We start from the raw sequence: 22,155 nt of genomic DNA, 5'->3' as shown, positions 1-22,155 counted from the left end.
TTCTTACCTTTTACTCAGTTTTCAGATCTGCAGAAATTTGATTTGCACGTCCTCCAGTGGTTCTACAGGTTCAGGTCTTTGAAGGGTTCAGTGAACTGGTTACAGTTTTTTTCTCGTTGAAGGGTTAGTGTACATAGTTATGGTGTTTTTGTGGGAGCCATTCTGCTTTTACATTGCGTAATACTGCCGGACTGTAGGTGGCACCATCCTGTATAAGGCAGAGTTTTGTTTAAAAACATCTCTGTCTCCATCTGCTAGAGGGGGGGGGGAAAAACCCAGGAGTCTGGACTGATCCGTGGTACTACAGGAACGAAAATTATCAGGTAAGAAACTAATTTTCCTTTACCCATGTTAAGTGGCCTTCTGAAAATTGCCTAGCCTCAATGTGACTAAAATTTCTGTGTTCCACAATACCCATACTTTTAGCCACATTGAGAGCAAGTGTTCCTGGAGACAGGTTTAGGTCAGGTGAGGAAAGGTTCATGTTTAGGAGTGAATTTTCAAAGCATTTTTCACATAAAAATAGGATATACCCATGTAAGTAGTATGTATGCGAATATATGCTATTTTATAGACGAGAGTACTGTATTTTCCATTTCGCATGTAAAGTTTACTAGGGAAATAAAGGGGTGAGCTTGGGGCATTTTGGAGCAGGGTTCAGAAGTACACACAGTCGGGCGGATTTTAAAAGCCCTGCTCGCGTAAATCCGCCCGGATTTACGCGAGCAGGGCCTTGCGTGCCGGCGCACCTATTTTCCATAGGCCGCCGGCGGGGCGGGATGCTGCGTTTCGGGGGCGGGCCCGGGGGCGTGGTTTTGGGCCGGGGCGGGCCCGGGGGCGTGGCCGCGTCCTCCGGAACCGCCCCCGGGTCGGGTCTCTGCGCGCCAGCAGCGCGCGTGGATTTACGTCTCCCTCCGGGAGGCGTAAATCCATGGATAAAGGTAGGGGTGGGTTTTAGATAGGGCCGGGGGGGTGGGTTAGGTAGGGGAAGGGAGGGGATGGTGAGGGGAGGGCGAAAGAGAGTTCCCTCCGAGGCCGCTCCGATTTTGGAGCGGCCTCGGAGGGAACGGAGGCAGGCTGCGCGGCTCGGCACGCACCGGCTGCCCAAAATCGGCAGCCTTGCGCGCGCCGATCCAGGATTTTAGAGGATACGCGCGGCTATGCGCGTAACTTATAAAATCCAGCGTACTTTTGTTTGCGTCTGCTGCGCAAACAAAAGTACGCGATCGCGCTTTTTTAAAAAATCTACCCCAGTAGTTGATATTTTGTAAGAGATATATGCATATACATTAGCAAACTTGTTCGTACATTTTAACACCTGCTAATTGACTCGTACAAGTGAAATAGGACTTGTCTGTTGGCTGCAGTTTTTGGGTGGGAGGTCTGGGTGAACTGCTGGGGGTTCAGAGTGTTGAGAGTCTGGGTGAACTGGTGTGTCCAAGTACTCGGATTAGTAAATATTTTCAAAATGACTCTGCATATAAATCACAACCATTATACGTACTTGTTATATTTTTATGTGCTTAAAATATGTGCATGTATTTTTATAAAATATGTATAGAATGTATGCATTTTCTTCCACTGGGAATATATGCAAAACTGAAATATGCGCGCTTACGTTTGGAGCGGAGATACACAGTATTTTATAAACTGTTCAGCTCTCTGTGCATATTTTATAAAATACTAGCATTAGTCTCCACGCATCTTCTTATATGTGTAAGTGCTGTGCAGCGGATAGGTTTGAAAGTTAGGCTCATAGAATCCCATGTACTTTTCCAGCAAAATTCTATCTGCAGAAATAGCAGGTGCACGGGACCGTGCATATTTTATATCCATAGGAAGTTTCAAAGCCAGAATGCACATGCACTTTAGTTTTGAGAGTAAAACGTATGGGCAGTCTTTGTTCCAGTGCAAACAGCTTGAAAACTGCCCCCACATTAACTATGAGGGCTATATTGAGCCACTGGCTGGCTAGCAGATAAACTTATCTGGCTGACGTTTCAGGAATATTCAGTAGTGCTGGCACGCCACTGAATATACTTGGCTATGTTAAAGTTAGCTGGTCTTTAGCGTCCCTAAAGTTATCCAGCTATATTAGCCACATAACGCTGCCAAAAGTGCTTACCTCCCAAATTCTCCTGCACACAGAAACATTCTTAATCAGTTAAAAGTATGATGCAAACTTCATGATGACCATCTGATCCTTGTCACTTGTCAGATAGTGACAGCAGTGCCTCAGAAGATGAACGTGGACATCCTCCCCGTGGATGATGGGACCCCGAGAATTGTTACCAACCTGGGTCTTCAGTGGCTGGAGTACATGGATGGCAAGGTAGACCTGTTGTATTCACTCGCCACCTGTTGTTTGGCTTATTGCTCTTTTCTGTTAAAGAGTCCTTTGATGGTTAAATCAAAACAAAGAAATTCTGAAGGACACAAGAAAACCTTAACGTTCAAATTAAATGTTTTTTTCATTATGTACATATACCAATTTGTTATGCTTCAGTGAGAATGCAATTCAGCAAAAAAAAAATGAAGCATGACAAACTTATTTAGTGCATACATTTTATGTGTGGGTAGGATTTTTTAAAACATCTTTTGAAATATAATTTTTCTAGCAGATGTCGAGCTTTGGAAAAGTGCCAAATAGGCAGCCCTGAGATGAGAACATGTTTTGTCTCCATGGTTCAGGTAAAGTCTTTGCAGCAGCTGCGTGATTCTCTCACACCGCTCTGCCGGGAGGCCTTAGCCACCTTTAGGGCTCATTTTCCATTCCAAGCTCAACCTGAGAACTTGGGCTACATTTGCATCATAGGTGCAAATTAGTGCCGTCGAGATACAAATATCTGTCTGTTAGCAACTGGGCTCAGGTCAGCAGGTCACTTCATACAGACCACCAAATACCTCTCAGATGAGACTGGCTTTCAGTCTGTACTCAAATTCAAACTGGCAACCTAGAGGTAAAAGTTCCATAGAGCCTGACATCCACGGTATCCTAGTATTTAAATTAGGTGTTTATTTATTTATATAGTGCTGATACAGACAGTGATAGTCTTGCAGAAAAAATAAAATTCAGAATTAAAAGTGAGGTGAATATTTATTTTTATTTTTACAGCAATGTCTGATTGTATTGATTAGAGGCAAAGATATTGCTGGAAAAATGCTGATCAGTACCTAACAGCCTGCTTTATTCAGTGAGCCCCCACCCCCAGCTTTTAGCTTCAGTTGCTGTTCCACTCTGTTAGGGCAGAAGGCATAATCTCTGGTTTTGAGACAGGGTCTGAATGAGTCAGGGCTGGGATTTTCTGATTGAGCCACAGAATGGCTCAGACAAAGCTAATTCCACATTAAAGACAGCCTACTACATGGCCTCACCCCTAAGGATCGGGATTAGTCCTCAGGGGACTCAAAAGGAATGCTGGGACACCTCACAGGTGTTCTCAGCATTTAGATGGCACAGTGGGATCCCAGAGGAGACCCATGAGTTTCTACCAAGATATGTTAACGTGATACTGTATTGTGGAAGTCGCTTGTCTGCAAACTGTGTTAGTATTTTATGGAGAGATTCTATGGTCCTGAGACCTGTACTGGTATTATGGACTGAGTATAGGCCTGCCCCTACCTATCATAAGACATGCACTGTGTTAAGTTCATTATCGTTTATAAATAAAACCACTCTTGCAACCTTTCCTGTGTCCGTGTGCTGCAGACTTCGTTGGGCCTAACACGCTGCACAATAACTTCTCAATAACTGCTGGCCCTGCCAAATTGTAAGAAAATTATTGGTGATCCAGATACATGTTCATATAAAGTCACTTTTCTGGCTCTATTAAAACACCATTTTCAGCCTTGAAGACTATCTTTCAACATCCTTAAAAGCTTCGTGCAAATCCCCTATATCATTTAAAAAAAATATTTTCAGTACAAGTGTTAAATTGCCCATTAGCCTGGGGCCTGACAAAATAGGTGCCCCTCTTCATAGAGCCTCCTATTTTGATTTATCTCTGATAAAGTGTAAAATCACATCATTTCCTTTTGTGATGATTTAGGTTTTATTCAGTTAAGATTTTTTCTCATAGGCACAGAATGGGGAAAAGTCCTTTCTGAACAAGGTCCATTGTAAGGAATCAATCTGAGCTCATCATTACATGCTTTTATTTATTTTCACTGCCTTCACTGTTGCCTCTTGTCATGATTTTTCTCTTCTTTTCATTCATATTTCAATCTGTAATCATGCTCTGTATAACATTCCTGACAAGTGATGAAAGTCATATTGGAATGAAAAGCAGCACTCCTGAAATTGGTGTAGAAAAGAATTTAAATAAATAAATAACAGTAGTACTATTTCCTCTTTAAAATATCTCCTGTCCTCCCTTATCCCCCCCATCCCCCTGAGAGCTAAAAGAATATATAGGCATATGTTTAGGGATCTTCCTCTTCTCGGGATTCATGGTAAACCAAGTTTCTTTCATTGTGTAGACATCCTTGCTGCCTGTGGACTCAGTAATCCATGCATCTTGTCTCCTCTCTGTCACCTTGTGTTCAGGAACAGTTCTTCCCTCTGTATTATTTGTAAAATGTGCCTCTGTTCTAGGCAACAAATCTGATCACCAAGAAGGAGCTAATGACCATGGATCCTGACACTGAGGACAATCAACTGATTTACGAAGTAACAGATGGGCCCATGCATGGGCACTTGGAGAACAAGCTGAAACTTGGAACATCTATAACTAAGTTCTCCCAAGGTAAGGAAGTGGAATCTGGTACTTTCCATGAACAAGTAGGATGAACGTGGCACCATATATAGAGAGTGTCCTAGCCCTGGCTGCATATCAGCACAGGAACTCCTCCCCTTGACGTTAGCACAGTTGCCATTGATGCTGGAAGAGCCTGTATTAGCTGCATCAAGAAACACAGCACATCGTCCTCTCTGCAGTGGACATCACAGTGCCTTCTATCAGCCCCTTTACCCATTCTGTCCCCTGTAGCTTCAGGGCCAGTGTCCCCTCTCCTGAAAAAGTTCCTCATCTGTGTCCTTGCGGGGACCTGGACAGGATCATATAGGGGGCAATTAGGCAAGCACCTGTCACAGCTTCAGACACTCTTGATAACTGCAGCCTTCCCAGGACCACCTTCAGCTCCAAATGCAGCTCACCATAGTTCCTCAGTGGCCTTTCAGGAAATGCTGCACGCCCCTCCATCGGAAGACTCTGCCTCAGACTTTGCCCTTAGCATGTGACAGTGTATCTGTACCATTGGCCGGCCCCTGTGACATGATAGGAGCACTGGATGGCCCACGCCATGCAGGGCGAATAATCCCTGTGGCATCAGCCTGCCAAGGTTCAAAATTGATCTGTTTGTCTTAAAAATTTGATTAATTTTACTTTTTGTTTCCATGAAGGCTATATACAATGTTAATCATGCCTTTCTGCCAGCAGAAACCCCACTGCAGTCTGATGTTCCAGTCTCAAAGTGGTTCTCAAGCAAGTAGTCTGTTTCAGACTGCCGAGTTCCATCTGGGAAATGTTTCCCTTGTTTTAGTGGGAGCACCTGTTGGACGGACAGCATCTTGTAACACCTGAAATTCAGATCCATTCCCTCCCCTAAATCTATCTTGCAGTTTGCTTCCTTTCTGACCCAGGGAAGCATGAGGCTTTGCAAGATATGTTTCATATCCAAGGAGCCCCTTAACCATCTGACTCAAAAGTAAATGAGATTGAGTATGGATTGACTCTGTAGTGCATCTGTGTATGAAATTCATACTAAAATTCTTTCTTGCTGGGCCCACATAGAGGATGTGAACCTGGGATTAATTCGATATGTACTGCACGAAGAGAAGATTCAGGAGACCACGGACACTTTCAAGTTTCTCGTGAAAGACAGCAAGCCCAACGTAGTCAATGACAATGTCTTCCACATCCAGTGGTCTCTCATCAGCTTTAAATACACCAGGTAAGTCGAGGACACCTCAGATACCAGACTGTGGGCGGAAGCTGGTATTGGTTTGCCAATAAATAAGAGTCACCCAGGTAAGGATAAAAGAATGGCTCTGAAAAACGTTCAATGTGATTTGCAGTATAGCTGTTTGATCTTAGTGGTATTGGTGATAAACGTGAAGGATCAGATCTGTTTAACTGAAAGAATCCATTGAAAAGCAACTCTGAAAGAGTCTCTTGTACAATGTCCAGAAATAAAGTACATTGACATTTTTCGGCCAGGCAGCCTCCTCCTACTCCTTCACCTTCCTGCCCATTTTGAATCTACATTAACCCTATTCGTGGTCATTTCTAATAGGGGAGGGGGAGCTTAGGCTGAGACACCATGGACCTTCATTCACAGCTACCTGGTGTTTTTTCTCCATTTTTAATCCCTTGCCCCTTCCTGTCTAACCCAGAAATTGCAGCAGCAGTGCTCCATCTAACCATGGAGCATGGTTCTCTCTCGAATCCCTGGCAAGTGCGCACTGGAGCCAGCCAGTAGGTGGTGATGTTGAGTGACGACTGGAACTCTTCACCCCCGGAGTCCGAATGATGCCCCCAGCACTTGCCGGCACGAGGAGGAGCAGCAGCTGAGCCCAGGAGTCAAACCCTGGTCTGCACGCCGCAGTGCTGCGAGACAGTCAGTCTGGCCCCCACATAGCACTTTTTTGCTGTGCAGATCTCTGCCTCTCTAAGGTCTCTTTCAAACCGTCGGAAATATTGTTAGTGGATATTCTGAGGCAAACCACGTTTTCAGCATCAGCAAAAAGTGAATGCATTCATGCTTTGTATTTACAGCTACAATGTCAGTGAGAAAGCAGGCTCTGTCAGCATAACCGTGAAGAGAAGTGGAAATCTCAACCAGTATGCCATCGTCCTGTGCCGCACAGAACAGGGCAGTGCCACCTCCAGCTCCAGCATGGGCTCAAAGCCTGGGCAGCAAGACTACATGGAGTATGCAGGCCAGGTGAGCATTAGGGAAGGAGGCGGCAGACGATTGAGATGGAAATCTACAGCGGCCCAGTTCAGGATGCCAAGTAACGTTCTGCGTATGACTCGCCAATCTTTTCTCCTAGTGGCTCTTGCACCTTGTGGGCAGAGCTGCAGGAAAGAAACAATTGGAATGAGCCCTTTTCGGATTGGACTGGCACCACCAGGATATTTGTGTCTTCTAGCTAGAAACAGATCAGCATTTTCAGATAAAATCAATTCATATAATATTCCAAATAAACTGGAAGAGCAAAAGTGCTTGAGATTTTTTCAGGCAGGCAGAAGGTGCATTAGCAGGAAAGGGGAGAGCTGCAAATTATCAGGCTGTTAAGAAAGCACATGGAAAGGGATTGGTTAAAAAGCAAAAGTAAGCATTTGTTAAAAGTGTTAGGACTGCTTGCAGCTCTTCAGTGTGAATCCGCATGCCTACGTGATGTTTGGTTGGTGCCTTCCAGGTACAGTTTGATGAGAGGGAGGACACGAAGGCCTGTGCCATATTCATCAATGATGATGATGTCTTTGAGAACATTGAGAGCTTCACCGTGGAGCTCAGCATGCCAGCCTATGCTTTGCTGGGGGAGGTCACCAAGGCCAAAGTCTACATAAACGACACAGAGGATGAGCCAACCCTTCAGTTTGACAAGAAAACGTACCGCACTAATGAAAGCTCTGGCTTCCTGTTTGTTCCCGTTGAGAGAAAAGGTATGTTTCTGTTTTTCATACAGTAAAATTGTGATTAAAGTAGCAAGAATTATCAAAATATATTCTAATAGTGCTAAATCCCATCTGTTCTTCCATGTAGTGACATATTGTTGCTTTTGGTGAACGCAGATCATCTGACAGCGTATTCTGTCTTGAGTCAGTAGGGTAGGCAACCTCATCTGCCAAATAACAGCTGTGACACTTGAAATTGTACCTGTGTACCATTTGCAGCCGATGTTGGGTTTACTGCTAGATATCAGCACAGCACTACATCACCAATATAGCGTGCCTGAAATTTGTCCAATTGACAGCTGCAGTTTGGGTAGCAGCAGAGGAAACTTTCACCGGCTGCCCAGGAAGTGTACTTTAGCCTGCCTTCCAGAGACTTCACTTCAAGGGTGAGAGCGTAGTTCTGGTTTATATACCTGCTCTAACCTTGACTTCCTGGCTGTAGCTGGCCATCCAATCCACTTCCTGTGTCCATCCGTCACTACCAGTTTGAAAGAAACAAGTGAATTATTGCTATAGAAATTGCAGCAGAGGACAACTTAGACGAAGGAGTGCAAAATATTATTAATATCATTGTTGTTAACTTTATTTCAGGGGACTCCAGCAGCATTGTGTCTGCTGTTTGCTACACTGTGCCACAATCCGCCCAAGGCAGCAGCCTGCATGCACTCGAATCTGGCTCTGACTTTAAGTCCAGGGGGATGTCCAGTGAGAGCCGCGTGGTGTTTGGACCTGGGGTCACCATGTCAACCTGTGACATCAAACTGATCGATGACAGCGAATATGAAGAGGAGGAGGAGTTTGAAGTCGCCCTTGCTGATGCTTCTGCAAATGCCCGGATAGGGAGCATTGCTTCTGCCAAGGTTCTCATTAGCGGCCCCAATGATGCAGCCACAGTTTCCCTGGGAAATGCAATGTTCACTGTCAGTGAAGATGCAGGTACATTTTGGAAGCAGCTGTGTGGTATTACTGCTGTCTTCGAGTCCTACACCTTAAAGGAAAATTGGTTCTTACCTGCAAATTTTCGTTCCTGTAGTACCACAAATCAGTCCAGACTTCTGGGTTTTGCCTCTCTTCCAGCAGATGGAGATAGAGAAAGTTTTACTGACACTGCTACTTAACCACGTGTGCCACCTGCAGTTCCTCAGTATTTAACTGTACCCAAGCAAAAAACTAGGCAATCATAAAATCTTTCCAAAACTTTCAAAACCTTAAAAATGTTTTTCTCTTTTCTTTTTTTCTAAACAAGTCTGAATTCAATATTATAAAAACAGAATGAGCGGACGACTCTCCCCCTTTACAGATCGGGCGGGTTCTGGACTGATCTGTGGTACTACAGGAACAAAAATTAGCAGATAAGAACCAATTTTCCTTTCCCTGTACGTACCCAGATCAGTCCAGACTCCTGGGATGTACCCAGGCTCCCTACTCAGGGTGGGACCTGGAGAGTCCCGCTCGCAGAACACTTTCGCCTAAATATGGGGAACCCATGTCTCCCACATCCAGCTGATAGTGCTTTGCAAAAGTATGTTGTGACTTCCACATCGCTGCTTTGCAAATCTCCTGCAGGCTGCCTCTTCCCACAAGGCAGCCTGAGAACAAGTAGAATGAGCATGCAAGCCCTCAGGAATCAGACGACCCTTAGTAATATAAGTGGATCCAGCAGCTTCCTTAAGCCAACGCGCAATAGTAGCCTTAGTTGCCTTCAAACCTCTATTCGGCCCACTCCACAGAACAAAAAGATGATCCGACCTTCTGAAGTCATTAGTCACATTGAGATTGTTACGGCGCGTGGATCCTTGGGCCAAGGGGGAAGTTGGTACCACCTGTGGGGAGGAGCCCCACAGGCCTCCACTGTTTGCAGGCGAGGCTATGAGAAGCCTGAGACCCCATTGACGCTTCACCACTACCAGCCCACGTTCCCCTCAGGTTGAGCCCTTGGGAACCAGGGCTGGCTGGACTTACGTGGGGTCTCAGGTGACAGAGTTCGGGTGCCAGCGTAGCTCTTGGCAGGCGGTGGTGAGTCAGAGACAGGAGCTGGCAATGCTAGGCAGGTGGTGTAGCTCAAAGGTCGGGTGCAAGCAGAGTCTTGGCAGGCAGCGTATCTCTGAGGCCAGGCACAAGCCAGAGGTTTTTGTGGGCAGTGTATCTCAGAGGCCAGGCACAAACAGAGGTCTTGGCGGGCAGTGTATCTCGGAGGCCAGGCACAAGCAGAGGTCTTGGCGGGCAGCGTATCTCTGAGGCCAGGCACAAGCCAGAGGTTTTGGTGGGCAGTGTATCTCAGAGGCCAGGCACAAACAGAGGTCTTGGCGGGCAGCGTATCTCGGAAGCCAGGTATAAGCAGAAGTCTTGGCGGGCAGCGTATCTTGGAGGCCAGGCACAAGCAGAGGTCTTGGCGGGCAGCGTATCTCGGAGGCCAGGCACAAGCAGAAGTCTTGGCGGGCAGTGTATCTCAGAGGGCAGGCACAAGCAGAGGTCTTGGCGGGCAGTGTATCTCAGAGGTCAGGTACAAGCAGAGGTCTAGCACAGACAGGTCAGAAAGCAGGAACGCAGGAACGGAACTTCCAGGAACACAAGTAGGAGCCGAGTAGCCAAGGCAAGGTCTTGCAGGAAGGCCTTGCCTTAAATAGACCCGGGTCAGAAGGGAGAAGCCCTGGCACGTCCCATAGCGATTCCTTTAAATGTCAGAGGTCGCATGAGATGTACATGCGGGACCAGACAGGGCACCGCCACATCCCGGCCGAGAAGGAGCAGTGGCATCAGAGGCCTGGCGGAGGCCCTGTGCGGGTGGAGCGCATGGCCAGGAAGGAGCAGCAGCGTCAGATGCCTGGCAGGAACCTGAAGCCGGGAGAGCACACCGACCGAGGCGTCTCTGCAGCTGCGAGACTCCCTGGGCTGACGAGCGGTGGGGGGCTGCGGCGGTAAGTGGAGGGAGTAGGTTGCGGCATACCGTGGCCGGTTCCCATAACAGAGATATGTCGATAGCGCTCTCCTGACATCCAACAATTTAAGCTCCCTTGCAAGAGGGGCGGAAACGTCCATTTTAGGAAAAGTGGGAAGCTCCACTGTCTGATTCACATGAAACGCAGAAACCACCTTAGGTAAGAAAGAAGGTACTATCCGCAATGACACACCTGAATCCGAAATCTGAAGGAATGGATCACGGCAAGACAAAGCCTGCGACTCAGAAATTCTCCTAGCCGGGCATATGGCCACCAGAAAACAACCTTAAGAGTCAAGTCCTTAAGAGTACTCTTCTGAGCGGTTCAAAGGGAGCCTCACACAAATCTCCGAGGACCATATTAAGATTCCAGGATGGACAAACCTTCCATACCAGTGGGCGTACGTTCTTCATCCCCCGAAGAAAGCGAACAACATCTGGATGAGTCGATAAAGTAGAGCCCTCTATTTTGCCTCGAAGACAACCCAGAACTTCCACCTGGGACCCTAAGCGAGCTCAGAGCCAACCCTTTGACCAAACCTTCTTGAAGAAAAGACAAAAGGTCAGAGACTGAAGATTTGAGAGGCCAAACCGTGTTAGAGCAACACCAGGACTCAAAAACCTTCCATACCCGAATGTACAAAAGATTAGTAGATCTTCTCAAATCTTCACCCAAATATGGGTCTCTGATGAAGCAGGCCCTCTAGGTGACCTAGGTGAATCAGGCCGTCGACTGCCAAGTTGATTAGATCTGCAAACCACGGACGATGTGGCCATTCGGGAGCCACCAACACCACTTCACCCTGATGCTTCTCTGTGCGACGCAACACCTTGCCCATGAGCGGCCAAGGAGGAAAGACATACGGTAGAACCAGGGGTGGATTGCAGGCAAATATCAGCCCGGTGATGTTTCCAAAACTGGCCCACGGGGTATCTGACTCATGTGTGCGCTTTCTTTGAGGCACATACTTTAAAAGCTCCCAAAACCACACCGAGCTAATCATTGAAATGTGCATCTTGTGACCTAAGCCTGGCAAAATTTAGAAAAGAATTTCCAACATAAATTTCACATTTTTCCTAACAAACTAAGTAGAGCCCACCCTAGACTGGAGGTGAGCAAATGGAGCTGCAGTCCCCCCTCCTATCCAGGCAATTGGTTGCCCCCCCCCCCCCCCCCCCCACACACACACATTTCTGGATACATCTCTCATATATTCTGGATTCCTGGCCTAGTCTTTGCCAACCAATCTGCTCTTGAACCAGTTGCTGAGTAGTGAGACAACCACCCTGCCAGCAGTGGTTCAAATACACACAGGCATTTGCTGTTGTGCTGTTTCTTTTGGACTCAGTGAGTGTCCTCCTGCCCCCAGCACTGCTGCATCATTATGTAAAAGTTGAAGCTTGTTGCCAGCCTTTCCTCAGCTTGCAGCAGCCCCCCTTCCTTTCTCATTTTCACCCCTTCCTGGCACCCTCACTCTCCAGAAGACTCATTAGATCCACATTAGATCCCTCTCAAAGCTCAGCCCAGCCACCTCAGACAGAAGCCTCACTAACACTGCACAGAAACCTCTTTCTGGCTCACCACCCCCCCCCCCCCCCCCCCCCCCCTTTTTTATTACAGCTGCTTTCCTCCACTTTTCAGGGCTTCCCCCAGTCCTATACAGTCTGCTGCGTTTATAGTTCCCTAGGCTCTGCTCTGCCTACATACTGCTAGAGAGGGAGATCAGAAGTGATCCCTACTGCCTGCTTCCTCTAGGATTTAAGAAAAAGAAAATTAAGCCATGTCAAGACTATGCGCATCACTGCCGCAGCTGAGGCTAGGGAGAGCCTGCCTGTGTGTGCACAGCTGCAGATGGAATTCTGCTCTCCCACATGGAGCCAGCGCAGCCAGCACTGCTGCTAGGGTATGAGGCATCTTAGGCAAAACTTATAGCCTTGTACCCCCCAGTTCCCCCACCCCCCGCAACACATACACAATTAGAAATTATGCATTTGTAATAAGATTTTGCATGACAAAAAAGACATTCAAAGTACATCTTATAAAGCAAATATATCAACATGTATACTATCTTTTCATGCACTGCTATGGTGCCAACTAGAAAACCCTGAAAAAGTGAAAAGTAATCCGCTTGAATGTTTTCGACACCGGTGATGTGTGACGTCCCTATCCACTCCAGGTGTTGCTCCTCCCAAAGAATCAACTCTTGTGTCTCCTGAGCCACTGCTCGGCTCTTGGTTCTGCCCTGTCGATTTATGTAAGCTACTGCCATCACATTGTCCGACAGGACCCGCACCAAACAACCTCTCACCAATGGCAGAAAAGTCTGTAAGGCTAAGCGTACCGCTCTGGTCTCCAAACAATTGATAGACCAAGCAGACTCATGGACCGACAACCTTGCACCAACTGCAGCTGACAAAGTGCTCCCCAACCAAAGAGACTGGCATTGGTAGTAACCACCACCCAATCTGGAACTTCGAGGTCTTCCCTCGAACAAGATTAGAGCATAGCAGCCACCAGGACAGACTCCCGTGCAGCACCCTTGAGTGGCAAAGGAAGATGAAACCCCTCCAAGACGGGGTTCCACCATGCCAAAAGAGCCCTCTGTAAGGGTCTCATATGAGCAGATGCACACGCTACCAATTACAGAGTTGAAGCCATAAAGCCCAGAATTTGCAAATAGTCCCAGACCTTGGGCATTGGCAACCCTAACAAGTGCCGAATCTGTCCCTGCAGCTTCTGAATACACTCCTCTGTGAGAAATACTTTGCCTTCCAGATTGTCGAATTGGGTTCCCAGATACTCTAGGGACTGTGATGGCTGCATGTGACTCTTTGCCAAATTTACTACCTAGCCGAGCGGCTCGAGAATACCAATTACCTTCTGAACCTATTGGCGACAAAGACCCTCCGAATTCACCCTGATAAGCCAGTCATCCAGATAAGGATGCACCAGTACACCCTCCTAACACAAAGCCACTTCACCACCACCATTTCCTTGGTGAAGGTGCAAGGTGCCATCCCCATTCCAAAAGGAAGGGCCTGAAACTGGAAATGGTGACCCAGAATCATGAACCACAGAAAACGCTGGGAGTCTGGAGAAATGGGAATGTGCAGTTACGCATCAGATCCAGAGATGCCAGAAACTCTCCCTTGTGAATCCCGCACCCAATGACCTTAGGATAAATGAAATACCTTCCCAAGCCTAGTTCCCCGCAAGGAACCGGAATCACCGTCCCCAGGCTTAGCAGATGGTCCAGGGTCTCTCGAACTGCCACTTGTTTTGCTACAGAGCTGCAAGGGGAAACCAGAAACAAATCTTGGACTGGACGAGCAAATTCTAAAGCATAGCCTTCTCTTACCACACTGAGAACCCACTGGTCCTGAATAATTTTGGCCCACACTGCGTAAAACCGCACTAGGTGACTCTCTATAATAGGAACAATGGAGTTGACCAGCCTGGCCTCATTGCGAGGACTTAACTCCAGCTGCACTAGCACCAGCAGCACCTCTGAACAGCCTCTAGTTCCTCAAAAGGACTGACCCCAGGACTGTCCTCACAGGGAAAACTGCTTTTGCAGACCTTGCGCTGCCCTTGCCAGATGAGACCTCTGAACATCCCGAAAATGGGAACGAACCTGAAAAAATCTCTTGCCCTTAGGCTTATCTTCCGGCAATCTGAGAACCTTATTATCACCTAGAGATTGTATCAACCGTTCCAGGTCCTCCCCAAACAGGAGCCGGCCTTTAAAGGGCAGCGAACCTAGCTGAGACTTAGAAGATACATCTGCCGACCAGTTACGCAAGCAAAGCAATCTTCTGGTAAAGGCACAGACACCATAATCCGAGAGAATGTCCAAATCATCCGCCCTGTGAGCCACTGCTTCCTCAACACACTCAGCCCTGTCCGCCTCGCTTCGACAGACTTTTCTGCATCTGTTGTACCCAGCGCAGGCAAGCACGCTGCATAAAAGTAGTGCAAATAGCAATGCGCAAACTTGAGGCCAACACCTCAAATGTCCTCTTGAGATGTACCTCCAATTTACGATCCTGCACGTCTTTCATTGCTGCAGATCCTACAACCAGGTTGGTAGTCTTTTTAGTAACCGCCGAAACCGCAGCATCAACTTTAGGAAGGGCAAAAAGCTCAAGCTTCTGCTCAGGCAATGGATAGAGCTTCGCCATGGCCCTTCCCACCTTTAAACCTGAGTCAGGAGTTTTCCACTCACTGTCAACCAACCTCTTCACTGACTTGTGATAAGGGAAGGCCATTAGGGGACTCCGTAGCCCATCCAGACTGGATCCACCCACTCCAAATCAAACTCCTCCTGAGGAACTTTAACTCACAGCACCTGAGTAGCCTGAGGAATTAAAGGATCAAGTTCCTCTTTTCTAAAAAGATGAACTACCTTCAGGTCATCTACCAGACCCACACCTCCTGCTGCCAGATCTACTGACAAGTCATTGCCAGCAGGGTCTCCTGTCCCCACTGTGGCATCCTCAGAGTCTTCCGAGTTGTCACCAGCTGGCCCTGAACCCGATGGAGGCCCCAACTCAATGGGGAAATGCACTTTCTACCCGAAGAACTCTGCTTGGGCCGCACAGCACACCCCTTCAACAACTGGAGCCGGGAATCCATGCTAGAACAATCTGCTTGCTGCTTGGCCAAATACACCTCGTGCAGCAGCAACACACAGTCAGCCAAAAATGGCTTAGAAACCCCATCCCCAGCAGAAAAAGGCCCAGGGAAGGGCAGCATGAGAACCTCTTCTCCGAAGCCTGAACACGCCAGGGACAACCACGGGGGACATCCCCCCCCCCCCAACACAGGAATGGCTGAAAGCAAATTTAAAATGGCCGCTGCTCCCATGTTGAGCGGGAAGGGATCTTTACCTTGGAGTGAACCTCACAGAGATGCAGGAGTGGGAGTCCTCCGCCTCTTTTTTCGCACACCCGGCCGTTGGACAAGCCCTATTCACCCGCCAAACAGCCGGAGCACAAGCCGAGCCTATTAAACCGCAACCACACTGAGCCGCATGCACAGCATGCCGACCCGTGGCCCATCACTGGTGCCAGAAAACCCACCTCAGAGCAGGAAAACAACACGAGCTAGCACCACCAGCCAAACACTCCAGCCACCAAATCAAGAGGAGGAAGTCGCCCACACAGCAGAACTGTGCTGCTGCCTGAGGCTCTGGTTTTTTAGGGTTTTTTTAAACTTTATTCAAACTTCCTCCAAGGCTGGGAAGAGAGGCTCAAGGACACAAAAATAGAGTGCCTAAGAAGGAAAAATTACCCCGAGTCTGCAGCCGTCTGAGCGGCCTTGTGAAGGGGAGAGATCTGGACCACCAGATTTAAACCCAACGGCGCAAGGATCGAGCATACTAAAGGGTCACCTCAACCAGACGGGGAAGGACCCACCAACATCCAAAAACTCCCGGGAGGAAGGCTCAAAAACCAAAAATTGTCCAGATTGCAGAACTGCAGGTTTTTCACCGTCTACCATCTGCTGGAGACAGAGAAATATTGAGGAACTGCAGATGGCACATGTGGTTAAGTAGCAGTGTCAGTAAAACTTTCTGTCTCCATCTGCTGGAAGAGAGGCAAAACCCAGGAGTCTGGTCTGATCTGGATATGTACAGGGAACTTGTTTTGTTACTAGACATGCTGCAAGAAGTGGCACTGAAGACATATATGGACAGGGTAAACCTGTGTTTGCTAAAAAGTCTCTAATTGCTGGATCTGAGATGAAGAAGGTGGATAGTCCAACGGACTCCTGTGTTATTACAATGCACACTCTGTGCTGTGTAGAACCATTCATTTTAAATCAGACACTGCACTGACCCAGTGAAGCAAGGATAACACTACAATTTAGACACAAATGTATTAAGGTGGGGGGTTGGGGGGAAGGGTCCGTTATGAGAGGTTTAATCCTTATGGTTTGGTCATTGTTTACTGTATATTTAGTTACCTCTATTTAGCTATTTATGCTTAATCTCTGTATCCTCTGCCAAGTTCCGCTGCCCCCCCCATATTACCTGTTATCTTGTTATCTTGTTTCAATGTAAACTGCCCACTGAGGCGTCAGTTTGAGTTCCTTGTAAACCGGTGTGATATGTATATTATACAGGAACATCGGTATATAAAAACAATAAATAAATAAATGGTCCAAATGGTTTTTTTCCCTCAGTGGGTTTGATCTTATTATACACTTCTCAATCTCAGTGTAAAGGCCAAGAAACTGTCCTTAAGCTCATGATTCACACTTCACGTTTGATCTTAATCAAATGCCAAGAGGCAATTTGGATTTTATGATTTGCCTTTCCAAAGCCATGCTCATGCAAGTTACAAGTCCGGTACAGTAGGTGGGTTCCTGCCCCAAAGGGCTTACAGTCAGGAAGGGACTTTTTCAAAGCCCATGTCTATAGATAAAACAGTGCTTGACCTGTGCAAATGTCCTGTAATAAATTTTCCTGCCAGATATGTGGGCAAGCTTACATGGGTAGGGGCCATTATGCGCCCGAGAAAGTTGTGCACTTATGCACATACGTTGAATTTTTAAACGTATGTGCTTACATTTTTGGAAAATTTTTCTGAACGCATAACAGCAAGTTTAATTATGTATGGGTAGTTTAGGTGAGAGAAGTTTCAAAATGGCTTAATGCATGCAAGTCTGCTTTGAAAATTGGTGTAATTTATGTGTGCACTTGCCACCTAATTTAGGAAGGCTGTTGGGAGTAATTTTATAAGTTAATACCTGAGGCAGCTGAGGCTGAAGAGACTTGCCTAAGGGCATAAGGATAGCCAGGATAGAAATGGCAGATTTTCAGGCTGTTGGCCCACAGCCCTCATCACTGCACTACACCTCTGATCCATAGTTCCCTCTAAGGTGAACGCTTGAGCGATTACTCATACATTTCGGAGCATCGCTCATAGGTTTTACATAGTCGCTCACATAAATTTTTTTTTGTGCCATGTACAGAAATGCAACGCTAATACTGGCGCTCAAAAATTATTGGTTTAGAAATATTGTTGCTCACATGGAAAACAAATTGTACACACCTAGTCACTCCTTGGAGGGAGCATTGCTCTGATCCTGTTAAAATTGCCATCACCTGTAGCTTAGCTACTGTCTTTTATATCTGCATCCCGAAGTGGATTTAAATTGATCCTTACACTGAAAGGTCTTCAACCAGAGATGGTAGGCTTGAGGTGACATTTCCCTTCTGTACCAGTTCTAAAACAAAATTAAGGCCAGATTTAAGAATCGGACCAAAGAAAAAAAATCTAACCCTGTGCACACGTACCTAAAATTGTGAGTATTTTGTGTTTGTTTGGAAATTTAAGGGCTGCATAAAAATCCCAAAAGGTTCCGCGGCCGCCACTGTGCAACAAACAAACCACACACACACAAAAAAAACCAAACAATCCACCAAAATGCTGCAGATTGTTTCATTCACTGAATGGGTTTGAAATGGCACAAGTTCTGTCCAAGGTAAAAAAAAAAAAAAATTGCACTCACAAATTGAACTGAGGAAGATCAGAATTACAAGTCCATGCTGGCAGCTGGATAAAGCCAGGATTGGTTTAAGCTGCCTTGAAAAAAAAATGAAAGCAGCTGGCAACCCTATTTGCACATTGTAGCTTTCAGTTTTAAAGTCTGCTGTTGCTTTTCTGCCTCTTAATTTTAGCTGAGCAGAGTGTTCTGGTGGGGGTACCTCTGCCCTAGGGACCATGAAAGTCAAAAACCAAATGTCTCTGCAGCTTTCTGTGGTGCAGCGATAGTGATTGAAAAACATATATGTATAGAAGTTATGCTCGCTGAATTACCATTTACATTTTTTTCTCAGTGGCAAGCCAGTCAAAAGTGGACCACCTGGGGGTTAATGTTCCTGGGTCTCCTGAAATTGAGGGTTAATCCTCCTTTATAAGTGGGTTGTTTCTCATTGTTACAGTCCTCTGATTATGTGAGGATTTAATCCTGGAATTGTGGTTCTCCACTTCCTCAAACAGCCTGCGGACTTTTGTGTATTAATTCTTGCTGTCTGTTTGCTTATTATTAAATTTATACTGATTTACACTTTACATAAAAATGGTCTTCTTTTACTCCTAAATACTAGTTCCCTGCTCTCTTAGACATGGCTCTGATTTTTGAGTTATGCCTTCCACCTGGATTCTTTGTGGAAGAGCAGATAGGTAGGCTTCTGAACTTCCAAACAAAATTTCATTCTGGTTATAATCTGCCATGTGCAACAGGTACCGTTGAAATCCCAGTGGTTCGGCACGGCACAGACCTGTCAGCACCCACCTCGGTGTGGTGTGCCACGCGGCCCTCAGATCCACCTTCTGCTACTCCAGGAATTGACTACATCCCCAGCTCCAAGAAGATAGAGTTCAGGCCGGGCAAAACTGAAGAGGTAAGAAGCGCAGTCTGGCTGCAGTCTGGGGCATATACCACATGTAGTACATTTGTCGCTAAGGGCTGGAGGAGGGCTGAGCACTTAGGACAGTGATCAGTCAACTTGCAAATCAGAGCATGTTAAAACAATTGTGTTAATGGTTATTAGAGCCAGAAATGAGGTTTGCTGATTGGTGTTTCAACAGGGTGTTTGACTCTAGACAAGCAGGAGTGACAGACCATAGCTGCCTCACAAACCTGGAGTGAATTGCCCCCAAATGTATGACTGTTGTGCAATAGCCAGGATTCCCTCCCAAGTAGTGTGAAGATTTTCTGGGTGCCTCGGGACATGGTTTTTCTATGCTTGGGTCAGTGAGTGGTCACATGTAGATGTCTGTTCCTGGCATTATCTTCACCCAAAAATAGCAATCCCATACTGATATCTCTTCTCTACTGTGCACTCTTTCCCATCTCTGTCATGCCTCCTCTTGCTCTTTCCTATAAGCCACAGTTTTTTCCTCTGATTTGTACATTTAGAGATAATTTTATAATAGCCACCATAAACTAGACAGCAAATACACACAGTAGCTAAACCAGTTTTCAAAGGGAATGTATGCACATACTTTCCTTTTTGAAAGTTATCCCGCCTGCTAAACCTTGCGCAGACATTTTTCAGGAAATTCTATGTGCATTCTTTTGAAATGCAAAAATATGCATGTAAGTGCAGTCCCCTCCCCAGCTCTGCCCCTGTGAACACCTCCGCTCTGTCTGGGTAAACTTAGTTCCCTGTACGAACCCAGATCAGTCCAGACTCCTGGGTTTTGCCTCCCCTCCAGCAAATGGAGATAGAGAAATTTTTACTGCCCCTGACACTTAAGACTGCCACTTGCAGTTCCTCAGTATTTCTCTGTCTCCAGCAGATGGTGGAGGTGCAAAGCCTGCAGTCTGACTAAAACAACAAAAAGAAAGCATATACTGTCTTCGCCTCCCAGATGGTTGTTAGACCCTGGTGGGGGTCATCCCTTCTGGTGGGTGAGGCTTGCAAGCAGGGGTCGGGGATCCTGTGTTGCTTGGATCTCTGGCCGGACAGGGCTAATACCCGGGGGTCCCAGATCACTCGCCCTGTGGGATCTTTGGAGCCTGTCGTCTCTTTAGAAGCCTGCTGCTTATACTTTTTCTAAGGAAAGTGCCCATTTTATTTTCTGTTGGTTTAAAGTTGCATAAAAAAAAAAAGAAGAGGTTTGCTTTCTCTGCTTCGTGGCACCAGGGAGCTATCTAATTGGCATAGGGGCAGCGCGTTTTCTGTTCTCCTCAGCCCCATCTTTTGGAATCCAGCTTCTGAGGGTTTGTTTCCTCCCTCCCCCGACTCCTTTGCCATGCAGCATAGTGCGGCCTGTTCATCCTGCGGGAATACGCACTCGCGTCTTTCCCGTGCCAACCTTTGCTCCCGATGCCTTCCAGGGGCAAGGGGCCATCGCGGAGCAACGTTGGCGACACAGGCATTGTTCCCCATGTCTTGGGAAAGCAGCCTTCAGTGCGGTCAACTTCTGAGGATCCATTCCCGTTAAACTTGGGAACGATGGTCATATTGTCTTCATTTCGGGCGGCAGCACAGGCCACAGAGGAGAGTAGTGTGTTACGACTGTCGCTGCCCGACGTCTCCACTCCGCCCTCCTTTCATCTTTGGCAACTCCTCCCGCGGTTGATGGACGTCTGGCTGCCGCAGCGTCTGCCTGCCGCGGCGTCTGCCTGCCGTCCTCTCCGGCGTCCCCGGTCCAGCTTGGGCGCTGCATCCTGCCATGTTGTTCAGCTCCCATAGGGCGCCGCGTGGCCCTGCTTCTTATTCCTTCTTTGGTGCGAACCTCAGGGGCGTCCCCCTGTGATGACGTCATGAATCCCGGATACAAACGCCTACTCTGTTTGCTAGCTAATCAAGTTAGCAAGGGGTGAAGGGACTCCTTATGGATGAGATTCGCTCTCCGTATCTAACTATTCTGCCTCTCCTTAATTGGACTTACTCTATTGGGGTACCCGCTCCTCGGGGGCCTCTCTCTGTTCTTTCAGGTCACTGACTGGAACCGGTACTTGCTCCTCGAGGGCTCATGTTCCCGGACTCACTGCCTGAGCTCACTTCTGCTTGGAAGAAACTGCTGCCCTACACCATCAGTGAGTTACCATCTCTATTCTCTCAGAGCTGTTCCCTGGAACCAGGTACTCGCTCCTCGAGGGCCTGCCTCTATTCCAGCTTCTGTGTTACACAGCGGTTTCTCCCGGAAGGTAAGTACTCAACCAATGAGGCTCTATACCAGAACCCTGAGTATGCTCCACTGTACTCACTATCTCAGTTTCTCTCCACTACAGCACAGCTATTGAGGGATCGCTGTTCCAGTGTCCTGAGGGACTACAAGCCCAGCTGGGCTCCATCTCTACTCACTACTGCTACCTCTGGTGGCTTCACAACTCTGTTTAATAAAAGATAATTCTGTGTTGTGTGTCCTATAGCTGAGCCTGACCTGTGGCCCCTCATGGGACTTCCCCCCGTGGGTGTGGTCAGCTGCCACAGTGAACAAGGGTCCACCCAAGACCTTACAAATAATAACATAGTGATCTTCCTCCCCTGTTGTCGCTGGAGACTCAGACCTCTGGCAGAGGTCGTCAGCAGGCTGGGGGCCCTCCTGACAGCAATGAGGACCCCGGGGATCCCTCGGATTCATCTTCCTCCTTGCTAGGGTGGATCGTCAGTCTCGCCAAGAATCATCTGGTTCCTTCCCAGACTCGGGAATTCCTGGGGGCGCTTTTTGGCACGAAGGCAGGGAGAGTGTTCCTTACCAAGGAGCGCATTGCCAAGCTTCAGGTTCGAGTGTTGTTAGCCATCGTATGAAGTTGTTACACTGTAAACCGGGGTGAAGACACTCAGCTATACTTCGGTATAAAAAAGAATATAAATAAATAAAATAAATAAATAAATAAAAGAGTTCTCAGGGTCTGGGATTATTTGCAAGTGCTCGGGTCTATGGCTTCTACCTCTGAGTTAGTTCCATGGGCTTTTGCTCACATGAGACCTCTGCAGTCAGTCTTAGTGTCTAGCTGGGACCCATTGTCAGAGTGTTATCAACTAGCACTCCCTCTACTGGAGCCTG

At 47.2% G+C, this 22,155-nt stretch overlaps 1 protein-coding gene across 2 annotated transcripts in view; it reads left to right on the top strand.

The window, feature by feature from the left end:
* Positions 1-22,155, top strand: part of FRAS1 (Fraser extracellular matrix complex subunit 1) — an 868,026-nt gene that overhangs the window by 725,037 nt on the left and 120,834 nt on the right. For both annotated transcript variants that reach the window (XM_029600388.1, XM_029600395.1), the window contains exons 51-57: positions 2,219-2,332; positions 4,595-4,745; positions 5,793-5,952; positions 6,777-6,945; positions 7,424-7,670; positions 8,274-8,618; positions 18,874-19,034. In XM_029600388.1, the coding sequence (XP_029456248.1) occupies positions 2,219-2,332; positions 4,595-4,745; positions 5,793-5,952; positions 6,777-6,945; positions 7,424-7,670; positions 8,274-8,618; positions 18,874-19,034 (1,347 nt within the window). The remainder of the gene's footprint in view (positions 1-2,218; positions 2,333-4,594; positions 4,746-5,792; positions 5,953-6,776; positions 6,946-7,423; positions 7,671-8,273; positions 8,619-18,873; positions 19,035-22,155) is intronic.

The sequence above is a fragment of the Rhinatrema bivittatum genome, chromosome 1 (genome assembly GCF_901001135.1).
Source record: "Rhinatrema bivittatum chromosome 1, aRhiBiv1.1, whole genome shotgun sequence".
In the NCBI taxonomy this organism is placed as follows: domain Eukaryota; kingdom Metazoa; phylum Chordata; class Amphibia; order Gymnophiona; family Rhinatrematidae; genus Rhinatrema; species Rhinatrema bivittatum.
This window is presented reverse-complemented; position numbering and strand designations above follow the sequence as displayed.